This window comes from Notechis scutatus, chromosome Z (assembly GCF_049901735.1).
Source record: "Notechis scutatus isolate UNSWTSFEM ecotype Mainland chromosome Z, rNotScu1.2, whole genome shotgun sequence".
Taxonomy (NCBI): domain Eukaryota; kingdom Metazoa; phylum Chordata; class Lepidosauria; order Squamata; family Elapidae; genus Notechis; species Notechis scutatus.
In genome coordinates this window covers 10,113,998-10,129,145 of record NC_142025.1, presented here as the reverse complement: position 1 = coordinate 10,129,145, position 15,148 = coordinate 10,113,998, and the positions used below count along the sequence as shown (strand labels likewise).

Genomic DNA, 15,148 nt, shown 5'->3' with positions numbered 1-15,148 from the left:
CTGAATGAAGCTGAACGTTTACTGGCTGGATGACCTTCCTGATGTCTATGTGTGGTTCACAGCAGTTATTTTCTCTTTGTGCCCTGGTGGAGAAATATCTGTTGCTGCATATAATTGAACTCTCAACCTTCTGAGTAGGAGGTGAGCATCTTCACCTCTTGACCACTGCACCAATAAATAGGAGAATGTAGGATGTAATTTGCCATTCATTTCAAACAGAGAAAAAAGGTGAATTCATTCTAATTTTGTATACATTGGAAAGCATTAGAACTTGCATCTAAAATCTTGAACTAAATCTATAAAACTAAATCTATAAAAGATTAGAGCTATTAAGTAATGAAACACCCTGCCTCCTGAAGATACGGCTGCAATTTTCAAGAAAAACAGGACAACTATTTATTCAGGATGGTATGTGATTTCCTATCCTGAGAGTAGAAGACCTCCAAGGTCCCTTTCAGCATTGTGATTCTATGAATTAATCAATTTCAAGGATACCATCAAAAGAAATTAATTCTGAAATATTTTAAAGGATTTTTCCGATATAGGCACAGCTTACTGCACAAATCTTCAAAAAACTCCAACATATCCAAACAAAGACACCAAATCAGATTTTGGACATACTGAGAGTATCTTTTTGCCAACATATATACACAGAGGATTAGAAACAGCAATTATGAGAATTCTTAAAAGTAGGGGGAAAAGTGAAAATTTAATTTAAAAGTACTCACCAAAGAAATCAAAAGAAAATGGGTCTCGTCCACCAAAGAATTCCCTAAAGACATCATCAGGATCCCGGAATGTAAAGCCATATTCAAATGGACTGTCAAAATGGCTTCCACCTATAAAAAGAGTATTCAATATATCGTTTTCCAGAATAATAAATCATCCCTTATATAATTTAGCAAGAGTACCATTTTAATAACAAATTGTTGCAATAATTGTATTTCTTGAATTTTTGTCATTTTATCAAGCTCAACATAGCATGTGATATCTTATTTTTCTTTCTCAAAATCCTTGCCAGATCAGGGATAGGATGTAAAAATTTGACTTAGATGTAGCCATACTTGGGAGCAGACTACTGAAATCAATTAGACATGTCATATTTATCAGAATCCCTATTTCTAAGCCAGAATCGAGATTTAAATTTCTAATGTTCTATTTAAATCAGTACACACATCTATTAAAAAACCAGTGGTAGATTGTTCCATGAATATTTACTATTTTAAATTAATTTTTATTGAAGAATTTTTATACATAAAAACAATACATATTTTTAAAAATGATAAATAAAAAATACAGAAAAGAAAATAAGATATAAAGAAGAAGGTTCGAACTTTCTTTATTGCAATTATTTTATCAGTTATTTTATTTTATCTTCTCACTCTTCCCATATTTTATCCTTTCTAATTATTAAAGCTATAAGGAATTTCACAAAAATTTAACATTAAAAAAATAGGAGCACCAGTATTAAATCCTTACATACCTCCACTGGGATTTAACCCTTCTTTTCCATATTTGTCATAGATATCACGCTTTTTAGCTGCAAAGAAAAGAAGTACTTAAACTGCAACTATAAATCCAAGACAACTATTTTGAAGATCTCATATTTGCTTTGTTCTATGGATTCCCCTCTAAACATCTCTAAGCGTAACAATCCTATTCAGCAAAATTCCCTGACTTTTAAAAGACCAGGTTGAGGATCCAAAGGAAAAAGATAAAACAAGCCAGCCTCTTCTTTGAGTACTTCTTTTAAATCAATCTTTGGTATTTGCCATAAGTCTGAAGATTATGAAAAAGTTTTAGGGAATGCATTACAATTTCATTCATAACGATTCATCAATATAAATTCTTAAGTAGGATGAAATATGTGACAAAACTGACATCTTTTTCCAAATAAATAATTTGATTCTGGGTTATACAGCAAAATACTATTTCTTCTTAAATTCAGTTAAAAGTTAGCAAAATGTTCAATATGACAGGTTCCACATGTATCATTTTTTTCAGGACCTATAGATTAATAATACCACAGGAGTTCCTAAATCTTTCATCATCTCACCTACCCTTAATGTATCATTCAAACTTACAGTTGGCACTTATGACCAGGTCTTGACTTTCTGGCTCACAAAGCACCCTGCAGTCCCATGTTCACCATTTCCCTATTGTTTTCCCACAAGTCAATGGGAAAGACTGCAGGAAGTCAGAAGCCATGGTCACATTAGGTGCTTAAGAACCTGCAGTAATTTGTTTAATAGTAACTGGGGACTGCCCACATAACATCACACATTTTATTACAATGTTACTTAGCAAGAGAAATTCTAGTTCCTATTACTATCATTAATCAAGGACTATCTGCAATCTTAATTTATACATCTCCCCTAAAAATCCAAACACCAAAGTGAACACAAATGATATGAAAAGGATACAATGAAACTCTGGGAAAGATAGATTTATTGCAACAATCTACAACTAAGAGGTTCTTCACACCTTCTCTTGCTCTCTCCACATCTCCCCAAGGGAGATTATACTTTGGGAAAACCTAGCATATGATATTTGCTAAATATTTGCTAAAAATGTCAACTGACATATTGGTGGTAGGGGAGAGTGCAAGTAGACCAAGCTGCTCATCTTGGCCTAATTTATATAATTTACATTACAAGTAGTTGTCTATTTCCAACCACAATTGAGGCCCAACATTTCCATTGTTAAATGAGACATTTGTTAAGTGAGTTTTGCCCCATTTTATGGTTTTACTTGCCACAGTTAAGCGAATCACTGCAGTTGATAAGTTAATAACCCAGCTAAATGAACCTGGCTTCCCCATTGACTTTGCTTGTCTGAAAGAAGCAAAATAGCAATAGCACTTAGATTTATATACCGCTTTACAGTGCTTTACATCCCTCTCTAGGCAGTTTACAAAGTCAACATATTGTCCCCAACAATTTGGGTCTTCCTTTTACCCACTTCAGAAGGATGGAAGGCTGAGTCAACCTTGAGCCTGGTGAGATTTGAACTGCAGCAGAAGTAGCTTGTAGTACTGCACTCTAACCACTGCACCAGAGGCTCCTAAAAGGTGATCACATGATCTTGGGACATAAATAGGAACTAGTTGCCAAGTATTTGAATTTTAATCATATGATGATGGGGATGCTGTGAAGGTCATAACTATGAAAAATGGTCATAGGTCATATTTTTCAGTGTCATTGTAACTTGGAACTGCCACTAAACAAACTGTTGTAAGTCAAAGACTACCTATGTCTACCTGTTTACAAATTATATAAATATAAATTATCTTTCCCTTAAATATCCCACCTGCTCCCCATCTTAACAGCAACTTCCTTTCCTTCCCTCTCCATACCACACTGTGTACAATTATCCAGTGCAGCATGTGTCTATTTTTTCAGGGAAATTCCAGAGGAGGAGAACATTTCCACCCAATCCAGTCTTGCAGAATTTATTTGACGTTCTGAGACCACAATATATATTCAATAGTTTTAGGCATATTCTAACTTCCACACTGAGGTGGATGTCTTTCATATTATTACTCACTATCTGACAGCACTTCATAAGCTTCAGCAACTTGCTTGAATTGTCTCTCAGCTTCTTCTTTATTATCTGGATTTTTGTCTGGGTGCCATTTTAACGCAAGTTTACGGTATCTGAAATCAAAACCAAAGATACTTTATTCAAGGACAACAGTGCATAAAAAATAATAGAAGAACAAGCTAGCCTGATGAACTAAGAATTTTTAACATTTTTAAACATCTACAGAAATATTGATTGCAAATGTTAATTTCCTAATGCATGATCAATATAATAATTTGCCCCTAATGGATTGCTCAAGCTTGAGAAATTATCTTGACCTATTGTAGCACTCTGCAAGAGCTACTCTAAGGATAAACCATTTGGATGGTTTGCACTGCAAGTCCCAAAAGAGCACAATAGAAGGAAATAGGGGGGAAATACAGTACAGAAAATTCACAGGCGTTCTAAATTCTATAAGCAGAATATGTAAAAAAGTACAAAACCTTAATTATTAAATTGTTTAATTAAATTATCCATACTCTGCAGTTCTAAATAGGATACAAAGTGCCATAATAGTTATAGTATTAACTATTTACTGGCTTCTATTCTGATAATTTTATCGATCTACTAATGAAACATAGGAAGGAATGATTAGGAAACCAGTATTACCCACCAATTTCTCAATTTATCAGCTGATCAATAAACTTGTCCCACTTCTAGGGAGTAATTTTTGTAAGGTTGGTATTTATTCTTGATATAAGTTCCTGACATATGATTTTTTTCTGCAACTATATTTGTTTCAATGTTTTAAAATATTTCTGCTTTAAACAATCTTTTGCAGCTAATAAATATCAGGCTGAGTGACCAATAATTATTTCAATTATAAGATTTAATTCTAGGTAAACATATAAATAAGCATTCCTGTGGCAGTAAAGGAAGCATGGGAAAACTGTTTATACACACACAGTTTTATGTGATTTAAAGCCTCCCTCAAAAAACGGCTAATGCAAGGAATACAATATTACGTTCCATAGCTTTAAAAATGAATACTTACGCTTTTTTAATGTCGTCTTGGGAGGCATGTTTATGCACTCCTAGAACTTCATAATAATCCACCATGTTTTATTGCGTTCGGGTAAGAATCCTGTAAAACAAGATTTTATTTCAATATAAAAACACAAATTTCTCTTAAAAAGTATGATGCGCCCTATGAAAATGTGGATTGTTAAATGACTGCCAGAAAAAAAAAAAAAAATCATAGTAGGAAAAGAGCTTTGTCATCTAGATCAGCGACCTCCACCTTTTGGGCATCAGGAACTGATTCTATGGAGGGCAGTTCTTCCATAGATGGGAAAGCAGAGTTTTGTGCATTGTCTGGAATCTGTGCATGTACAGATAAGGCTTTGCTCACATGCGCAGCTAGTTCCTGGCATGCCATTCCCCGCTTCCAATCCATGGCCCAGGAACTGCTGGTCTTGGTGACCCCCCAAAAATTAGCATCTTTTTTAATAAAACTGTTTTTAATGAAGTTTTTAATCAGGTAAAATAGTATCTGAGTCTTAACTTTTGCCAATAAATTGAGAAGGCTCAACTAGACAATCTGAAAAATTTCTTATTCCATTGAAATTATGAAGATATCAGATAAGGAGCACTTTTAGAAAAAAATAAAACGAACTCATCATATTCTTCTGAAGAATATTACAACTGAGGTGGTTTTTTTTAGCTATAGGGTAGTGATGGCGAACCTTTTAGGCATCGAGTGCCCGAAGTGCGGGAGTGCGGGCGCATGCGCACACCCGCAGCAGACATCCAAAGACCAGCTGGCTGGTGGGAGGCAAGGCATCCCAACACCAGCAGCTCTGCAAAAGGTGAGATATTTTTCTTTTATGAGCTTGTTTTGTCGTTTGCAGGAAAACTTTTGTTTCCCTGCAAACGATGGAGAGAAACGCTATGGAGAAATGCAGTGGAGCTGACCTGGGCAACGGGATACATTTCCACAGACAGGGCTCTGCGTGCCACCTCTGGCACATGTGCCATAGGTTCACCACCACTGCTATAGGGCCTCTTTTACTGCATCTTCCAATTATATTGCTATATTTTCATCCAAAATATAACACTAGTTCTTGTATCCTAATTTTTCATATCCTTGACAAACCTTCCACTTTTTTTATAATATGGTCCAAAGGCTTCCTACAATGATTGTTACATTAGAACAAAGAATATGCTAACCAAATGAAATGTAATCTAATGCCAAAGCTAGGAAAAGCAGAAGAAAAGTCACAAAAAGAATTCAGTATTTTATTAGGTTGATAAACTATTATTAATGAAAAAAAATGTTATTCTGCAAATCTTTCTCCGAATACAATATTTTCCTTTACTTTAGAAGACTATTATTTTCAATCTTCCTTAATACCAAACACAAATTCAAATAATCTAATATCTCCACCCTTATGAATCATACCCTCATAAGGGAAAACTGAAACAGAATTATGTCATTTTATCCTTTATTGATAAGCACATACCATGTTGCTCTGAAAATAGGACCCAGTGTTATATTTTGAGGGGGCCCTCCAAAGTAAGTATTATGGCTTATTTTCAGGGATAAACGATATCAGAATGATCAGCCTGGCTGGGCGACCCACTCTCCCAGCATGCAGGCAAGATGTGGTGAGCGTGCAAGGGCTGATGTTGTCCGGCAGCAACTGCAGCCCGTCGGCCCCTTGATCAGTGGAGTGCTGCACAGCCAGCACAGCACAGGGGAGTTGATTATCTGTCCAAGTAGCAGACGGAGGGAGAGGCACATGGGGGGAGTCATGCGATATCGACACGCTGCATAGGAAAGCCAAGTTGGTGGGCCGGAACTGGTGGCCAGCCATGGGAGGTCCATCTTCCCACGGAAGCACCATCAGCAGACAGAGGCATGGGAGGAAGACAGGCAATCCTGACGCACCACATGGGCTGCAAGCTGAGAGATGTCAAGACGATGCTCCCACAGCTGGCCGCCCCCTCCACCTGTGTCTCAGCTTGCGTGTGGCCCGTATAGCGCATTGGGATCGCCTGCCTTCTCCCCTGCACCTCTGCCTGCTATCAGTGTCCCCGTGCAAAGACGAGCCTCCCGCGGCTGGCCGGCTGCTCCGGGCCACTTTCGACTGTGCTGCATCCCATGCATCTGGATCGCCTGCCTTCCCTCCATGGCTCTTTTTCCGTCTGCTGATGGTGCTACCATGCAAAGACAAGCCTCCCTTGGCCACTTGCCCACTACAGCCCATCAACATTCGGCTTTTCTGCGGCCCACACAGTATGTCCAGATCACATGCCTCCCCCTGTCCCTGCCTGCTGTTTGGACAGGTAATCAACTTACCTGCACTGCGCGGGCTGCAGCTGCTCCCGTGGACCATCAGCCCTCACCACCGCATTAGTAGCAAGCAGAGATACAAATACAGATGCTTGCAAGCTTCCATAATGAGTGAAAACATTTTAATATTTTATACTAACATCCTATTTGTAAAACTATGTTTAACATCTACATGTTTTAGCCATATTAAACATGTACCAGAATTATCCGTTTTGATAAAAGTTATAATGAAAGAATGACATATGATAAGAGTTACTTATAGAATCTTACATGTAAGGATGCACTTTCGCTGCCTCAAAGCTTCCTATTGGTTTTCAAATATTTTGCTTGCCAAGACTGGGAGCTTTTCTAAGGGCCGTGATCTGATGCAGCTTCAGGCACGCATCCGGTTTTGCAGAGAATGGAGGCCTGAAGTTCTGCAAGATCACAGAGTCCAAAATTTTTGCAGTCTCCATGCAAAAAGTGTTTGCAAGTTGAAGGGAAGGATCTGCAATTTCACTACCCCGAAGCCTGGTGTGCAAACATTTTTCTGCATTGAGATTGAAAGCCTTTGGTGGAGATTTACTGAGGTTGCCCATCCCTCCAGAAGCAGCAGGCAGTCCCAGTGAGTCAGAGAAGCCGAGCAGAGCAAGCCCATCCCTCTCTCCCTCTGCTCTCATCACTCTGCTCTTGGAGCGCTGGGACCAGGCAAAGAAACTGTGGCGGAGAAACTGGAGAGGAGATAGCTCCCTAGATCTTCGCAAGGGGAGTCTCCAAAGGCCCAATGCATGTGGAAACCCTACGCGGCAGGATAGGCAGGGAAGCAATTGTGGGGAGCATAAGATATCTCAGTAGGTCGAGGGGAGGCCTTGGATGATCTTAGGCAGATGTCCTCTTTCATCATTAGCCCGCCATGGCCTTCCCCACCCTAAGATCCATCATGTGCACTTAATGACCTGTGCATTTGGAGGCATGTCCTCAGACTCAGTCTGTAGAGCAACGAGGCTAGAGACTACCCCTAACCAACCTGGAATCTACCATCGACTCAGAGGAGAAACAGGAAGTTTTCACGTTCATTTATGTTATTCACTCCAACAAATCCTCGGGTTACAAATGTAATTTGTAGGTTCCATTACATTTGTAAATCGAGCACTACCTGTACAGAAAGAAGAGATGGGGAATAAAAGAAAAATAAACTGACTTAAAGAGAAATAATTCTGGGGAAAGCACCATCAAACAAGTCTTCTCCCTCAGGCAGCCAAAGGAAATTAGGTGTGCACAACTGAATGTATGGCCTGAAAGTAATCCCTCCTTTTGTGGAGAGTGGGAATGTCCTGTTGAGTCAGTTATTGACTCCTGGTGACTGACTGGATTAATCCCTGCAGTTTTCTTTGCAAGTTTTTCAGAAATGGTTTGCCACTGCCTTCTTCCTAGGGTTGTGACACATTCTTAAAGCTTATAATCACATCATTACCAAGCAATGTGGCCAATTTGGGCTTTGGTTATGCAGAAAGGCCACCAAACACTTAAAATGTATGGGCAATCCTGTAGGACCCCTCATTATTGAGGGGGGGGGCAGTGTCTTCCCTCATTTAGGCAATGTTTCTATGAGACAAAGATACACTGGAGAATTCCTGTTGTTACTTTGCTTTCAGACACCAGAATTCCACCTTCCCTCATGTCTTCTATCAAGTGCAGAAGATAAAAATTTATTTCATTTGCATAAAAATTAGACTAGGAAAACAGCAGAAATGCATCCCAGTAGCTCCCACATGCTGCAAGCTACCATAAAAGAAAGAAAAGATGATCTCTTTTTCCTTTACTGAGAAGAAAAGTGCAAGACTGGTTGATAAAAAACAAAAAAGCAAACCACAGGAAGTAATATTGTGATTTATCATAATGCATCCATTCACAATCTAATTCCTTATGAAATAACTTGGTAACCATATAAAATACAAGTTCCCAAGTCAAACGTGACATTTGATTACATTAGGAACATGGAATGTAGTTTTCTTGACAGCAATATGAAATTAATTTTTAAGCTTCCAGCGTTTTTTCCAATATCTAAATCTAACTTGCAAACCTAGTATTATTATTATTGCTTTAAGCAAGCATGAATATTGGAATAGATAACTGATATAATTAAACCGGTATAAATCGCTAACAAATAGCATGTGCAAGCCAGCTAAAATTTTTGCGCTCAGCCAAGGTCAATTAGGTGACAATGTATATCAAATAATGTATTGTACCTATTTAAAACATTGTAAATATTGATGTGCTTCAATAGTATTTATCTTGCAAATGCTCAATACAAAAGTAAACATTCTTCTAATATTACAGAATTACATCTTGGAAACTATACTGAAGACAGCCTAAATAGTTTTTCTAATTACAACACCGTATGCTGAAAGATGTGAACAGCTGATTTCAATGAAACTAGATAGGCAATCCAGTTTCATTGAAATCAGCTGTTCACAAACATCTTTCAATAATAATTACATATTAGGAGCCATTGCTAATTAAGATAATATATTGAATATGTCCCTAGTATTATATCGGAAGTTGGCAATTTGGTTGCCTCCAGATGGTCCAGAACTGATCAGTATAACTAATGGCAACAGATCTGGGAGAGCAAAAAGCAAGGTACTTTGTTTCTTCTAAAATGTGTGTGTGTTCTGTTGTCAGAAGAGGCTGAAGAATATATGACAAATAAAAGGGAAGGAGCCAAGAAATAGAAGGAATAGCTATTAAAAGGCAAAATGATGGTTAAGAAAAGGGCTATGGGAGAGAAGACTACACAAAATATCTATGGACATCTGGAAGGATGATACACTAAAAAATAGTAGCTACTGAAGGCAAAGAAGCAATACAGCAATGCAGATGAATGACTATTGCACAAATTGTCATTTACTTCTGTTTCATCAAAATCAGACATGATTCATTGTTTCAAAACTTACATGACCAAAAGCAAAGAAGATGTGAATGTAAGGTTGCTTCAGAGCATAGATTAATAATTATACAATTCCTGGTACTGCAAATCCATTGGTTCTGCAAATTCTATTTTCCATGGAATATTAGTTTACTATTCCATATAATTTTAAAATAACAGAATTATGAACTGCTAACATATTCTCTAACATTACATCTTAGATTGAAAAAGAATGTTGTACTAGTTGTGCCCTCCTCTGTACCCTTTTGAAAATTCAATCTGCAAAAGGCTAAAAAAAATTCTAGAACAACCTGGGAGAAGAAGCTATATATGCCTATTACAAAAGGTAATTATATCTTTTTTCAATAAAAAGACTCTAATTGACCGAAGCTTCTTTAATTAGCAGGAAAAAAACTGCAGAATCTGGAATTTCATACTATTTTTTTCTACCATGAATACCATTACTATGAGATAACTAATATCCATCACAAAGAGTGCATAAAGTCTGTGAACCGTGAAGATATTGGTATAACAACTGAAAAGAAAAGAAAAAACCCTCAGAGAAGACCTCTGGACCAATACAGCTTCCAGACAGCTTTCAAGAACAACCCATAAAAAGCACTACCCAAAATGAGAGGTGACTAACATGCTCCAGGAACAAGCACAACCAGAGCACAAGATAGAGTTGTGCAAAGACCTGCCTGACCACAAATGTCTTCTACTCCTTGAGTTGGAACTGTGAACCCAGAAGGCTGCCCAAAGTGTACACTGGTTCTGAGTGGGGGACTGTAAACCCCTCCAGAAGCAAAGGTGCAAAATCTCCAATTCCAGGTACAGGTGAGCTAAAATCCCATAGCTAGCTGGACTCACTTTACTGAGTTAAAGCCCATTCTTCCCTATGCAGGCCCCTACAGCATCCAGACAGAGAGGAACTTGCTGGGATTATCTGAGTAGCCCAAGGCAAAGTCAGACAACTGAATGTCATCAGCATATTTCATTCCATGTGGACAAATGACATCATTCAGAAGCTTTATGAAGATACTAAACAAAGTATTATTTAGAACAATTACTGTCAAGAGTTATTAGACAGAATAGAGATGGATGTGGGTATTTTTAATACACAGGAAGATTTTTTAATACTTATACAGGTAGTCCTCAATTTACAACAGTTCATTTAGTGACCATTCAACATAGCGCTGACTTATCATTTCTCATACTTACAATTGCAGCATCCCCATGGTCATATGACCAAATTCAGACCAGACGCTTAAAAACTGACTTTTATATACTTCTACTTGCAGTGTCCTGGGGTCATGTGATCCCCTTTTGCAACCATTTGACAAGCAAAGTCAACGGGGAAGCCAGATTCATTAAACAATGGTGTTACTAATTTAACAACTGCAGTGATTCACTTAACTGTGGCAAGAAAGGTTGCAAAATGGGGCAAAATTCACTTAACAAATGCCTCACTTAGCAACAGAAATTTTGGCCTCAATTGTGGTCATAAATTAAGGATTAGCTGTATATTTTTTCTTCCAGATTATTTACTGAAATTGTAGTGTTAGCTGAAATATGTTGTAATATTATCTATAAAACAAACATCTAGCATTAAAACTCATTAAATCCTGTCTACAAAATGTTTCTTTCCTACTTCGAGGAAATTTTAATGGCCATCTATTCTCTGAATTTCTATCACTGATATTTTAAAAAAATACATTCAATGTAATATTAATAATTATGTGCATGATGTGTGAATATTCTATGTGTATGATGTGTGAGGCAAATTTATAGTTCTTTCCCATTTCAGCTAAAACCATTTACTGCTTTGGGAAAAAAATAGCTATCAATTCATAATAGACAAAGTGTTATAGAATCATTTCTGGCTGACGCCTTCTTATAACAATAGAAATTTTTACGACAAAGAACAAAAACTAACCCTGGCTAGAGTAAAAAGGACAGAAAGTTCCCTTCCTCCACTTCATTGGGCAACGCACAGAAACACTGCTATCAGCAATAAATTCCACACACCATCACATTACCTTGTTGCAACAGCACTGAATCCTTGTTGTGCTCCTGTGATCAGCTGCCTGTGGCCTACCAACAAATCCTGAGCCACCCCAAACTTTCCACCCGCATTACCCCAAGGTGAAGCACTTCATTTAAAAACAAAGCAGTTGAAATTAAAAAAGTACCTCCTACCCCCCAAAAGAATGGATACTTGGCATTATTTTACCTGCCTCAACATCTTTCCCTTGAAATAAGACAACCTTTTGTTTGGTTGCAGCACCCTAGCTCCCTTCTTCACCCGTTTATAAAGGACGGTGCTGAAGCAACATTTTCCAACCTATACCTCTTTCAAGAGGTGTGGACTTCAACTCCCAGAATTCTCTGACAAGCAAATGTTCCATCATTTACTACTAACTGGCTGTTCTATATAAATTATATATTTCTAATTAATTCACCCCTACTGATATTTCAATTATTCATGGCCATCATTTGCCCAATTGTCCTATAATCTTCCAATCTTGGCATTTTTATCTCACCATAGGTGGATTAATTAGAAATATATAATTTAATTTATATATTTATAATATAATTTAATTTCACCATAGGCGAGTCAGTACTGGCATTTCACTTCATGGCCATCTTTTTCCTTCCAGGTCCGTATTTTTTCCAATCTTGGCACGTTTAAACTTTAATCCCAGAGTTTCCCACCCCATGTCGGCTGGAGAGTTCCCGGGTCGAAGCCCAGCCGTCTTTAAAGGCACCCTATTCGGAAAAAAACTCTGCTCCGGCGGACTCTCCCACCTGCAGGCCAGGCCCCTTTTGTGCTTCTCGAGAAAGCCCCTGGTTTCTTGCCCACTTAGCGCCTTGAGGCCAAAGGCAACGCCGCACAGAAGGGAAGGGAGAGAACGGCAAGAAGTAGGGGGCGTGCATAAGCGCACCAACGTGCCTACCGTCCCTGTCCTATTCTTATTCTTTTATTTTTCTTATATGTACCCATTTCATGTATTCACAACTATGTATACATTTATACTTATTATCTTGTAAACAATTGGCAAATCAAATAAATAAATAAATAAATAAAATAAATAAAGAAAAGCACCTGGATCTAAGGCAAGCATCGAAGACGAAGAAAGGCAAGCGCCGGCCTCCTCCCAAGTTTTCCCACCGAAGGAAAGCAGGGCGGGACGTCACTAATCCTCCTCCCCCCCCCCTCAAAAAAAAAACAAAACCCTTGTATTGCAGACGACTACTCCCCTCCTTTCCACAGCGCGCGGCGCGCTTTGGCCAATCCGCAGAGAGCACGAGCCAAAGGTGGAAAAAGGGCGGGGTGGGGAGGGCGACGCAAAACCCGTTGCTGAGACGACCCCCCCACAATTTCCCTGTGGGGTCGCCCCCCCACCTCACCACACCGCCCCCCACCTCACCACACCATCACCCCCGCGGGCGCGCTGAATTGGTGACAACCCGTAACTGTTTTTCCCGCCTTTGGCCTCCTCCGCGCTCACCCGCTCGTTTCCCCCTTTGCGAGCAGCGATCGCCGCACCCCGATCTCTTCTTTTTCTTCTTCTTTTTCTTCTAACTCTCGGAGATCGCCTGCCTTCCCGCTGAGCAGCAGCAGCAGCAGCAGAAGAAGAAAGAGCAGTTCCACAGCTTCTGGCAGGGCCGCAAACAGGAAGTGCGTCGCGCGCAGACAGCGGAAGAACCCCCGTCCTTAATTGTTCCGCGCGTTTATAGAGCGAGTTAACAAAAAGAAAAATACGAAGAGAGAGAGAGAAGAAAAATACGAGGACTTCCGGGACAAGAGGTTTACACCCCTTTCCGGGGAAACTCCCGCAAAGAGAGGGCCCGAGGTGCCTTTTCCGGGACTGACAACGTCTTTCTAAAGCTCGAGGTGGGCTGAGAGCGGCACATTGGAGGTCAACTGAGAAAGGGCCGGAGAGATGAGGATAACAGGGATGCTTGAACCTTCCTCCTCACCTTAGGCCTATGAGGAGCAAGGAGGGCCGCTACCTCGCTCTGCCGCTAGAATTCCTCGCCCCACAGAAAGGAAGGGCTTCATTAGAAAGAAGCCCACCGCTCTGGGCCGGAACTTGTTTACGGGGCTGTTCCCGGTCACAGCTGTGAGGAAACTTGGGATTTCTTCCCGGTTTCACTTCCTCCTCGAGAAGGCTGGAAGGAAACGGCAACAAAGGAGGGCGGGTGTGGGAAAGCAAGAGTGGTTTTGGATCCGGAAATTCCCCTGAAGTCATGGGGCGAGTCACTCTAAACTACGCGTGTCTATGTTAACTTACTTCCGGGGAAGGGGAGGTAGGGAGACCCGCCGAGGAATTTCGTCACGGCCTCAACGTTCCGGAAGGTTCTGGAATAAGTTGTCCGAATGTTTACCCGCCTTCCCGCCTCCTCTTGGGGAAAGTTAGTGCTGCGCTTGCCCCCTAGTGGCTGCCTCGAAAGTAGCATCTCATGGAAAGGATGGCGACAAGCCCAGGAGAGTGGGAGAAAATATTTTTTTAAATTATTGTGTGCGCGTTTTAAGTCACGGCGGCTGCCTCGACTAATCCCTGCAGCTTTCTAGGGTTTGCCCTTGGTAGAAATACCCTTCTGGGTTCAGTTCCAAGTGGGGAAAAAGACACTGGAAACATGAAGGCTGTTTGGAAGGTTTTATGGCCTCTGGAGCTGCAGAGTGAAAAGGATGATCACATGCTTCAAGGTGAAGGAAGAGATCAAGAAAAAAAAGGCTGAGGTGCTGAGAGTGCCTGGATTTTATAACCTTTGTTGGGATTTGAATTGAAGCTTGTTTCTAATTGGTTGCCAAGCTCCCATGGGGCCATGCAGGGGCAACTCTATAGGCTGTCCTGAGTCCCAGGCTTGGTTGAGCCTTGCTGGATGATGATGCACTGAAAGGGCTTTTGAGCAATTGTTGTAGCTTTACCTGGAGATCTTTGTTATGTAAAGTATTCTGGCCCAGGCCTTAATGGCCCACCCATTAACAAAGGTGGGGGTCAGTTTCTGCCTTGAGTTTCTACTCTTTAGAGGAAATATTCTGCCTTTTTAATATTTCCTAGGATATTTCAATTTTCTAGGAGAGGGGTGGGTGTTAACTTCCTACAGTCCCCCAAAAGTGTTAAATATTACTTGATACTGTGTTTTCTGCTGTTGGAAGAAATGTCCATCTGGGTTCAATTCCAAGTGGGGAGACACACACTGGAAACATGGAGGCTGCTTGGAAGGCTGGCTTAATGGTGGACAGGACCACATGGGTTTGAAGTCCTGGGTAGCTGACCACATGGAGAGAGAGGTGTGTGTGTGTGCATGCGCGCGTATGTATACCCTCTTTTGGGCCTTGCCTTTGAGCTTCC

General features: G+C 40.0%; 1 protein-coding gene across 12 annotated transcripts in view; it reads right to left on the bottom strand.

Annotated features, from left to right (window-relative positions):
• DNAJB6 (DnaJ heat shock protein family (Hsp40) member B6) overlaps positions 1-14,193 on the bottom strand; it is a 65,438-nt gene extending 51,245 nt beyond the window's left edge. For 2 of the 12 annotated variants that reach the window (XM_026680931.2, XM_026680934.2), the window contains exons 1-5: positions 13,298-13,478; positions 4,577-4,666; positions 3,547-3,656; positions 1,484-1,540; positions 729-839 (exon numbers count right to left, since the gene is read on the bottom strand). In XM_026680931.2, the coding sequence (XP_026536716.1) occupies positions 729-839; positions 1,484-1,540; positions 3,547-3,656; positions 4,577-4,641 (343 nt within the window). In that variant the 5' untranslated portion in view covers positions 4,642-4,666; positions 13,298-13,478. Of the gene's footprint in view, positions 1-728; positions 840-1,483; positions 1,541-3,546; positions 3,657-4,576; positions 4,667-12,593; positions 12,709-13,297; positions 13,479-13,769; positions 14,047-14,083 lie in introns of those variants that run through there. The other 10 variants (XM_087948455.1, XM_087948457.1, XM_087948454.1 and 7 more) reach the window with 9 other exon arrangements.
• Between the last annotated feature and the right edge of the window lie 955 nt (positions 14,194-15,148).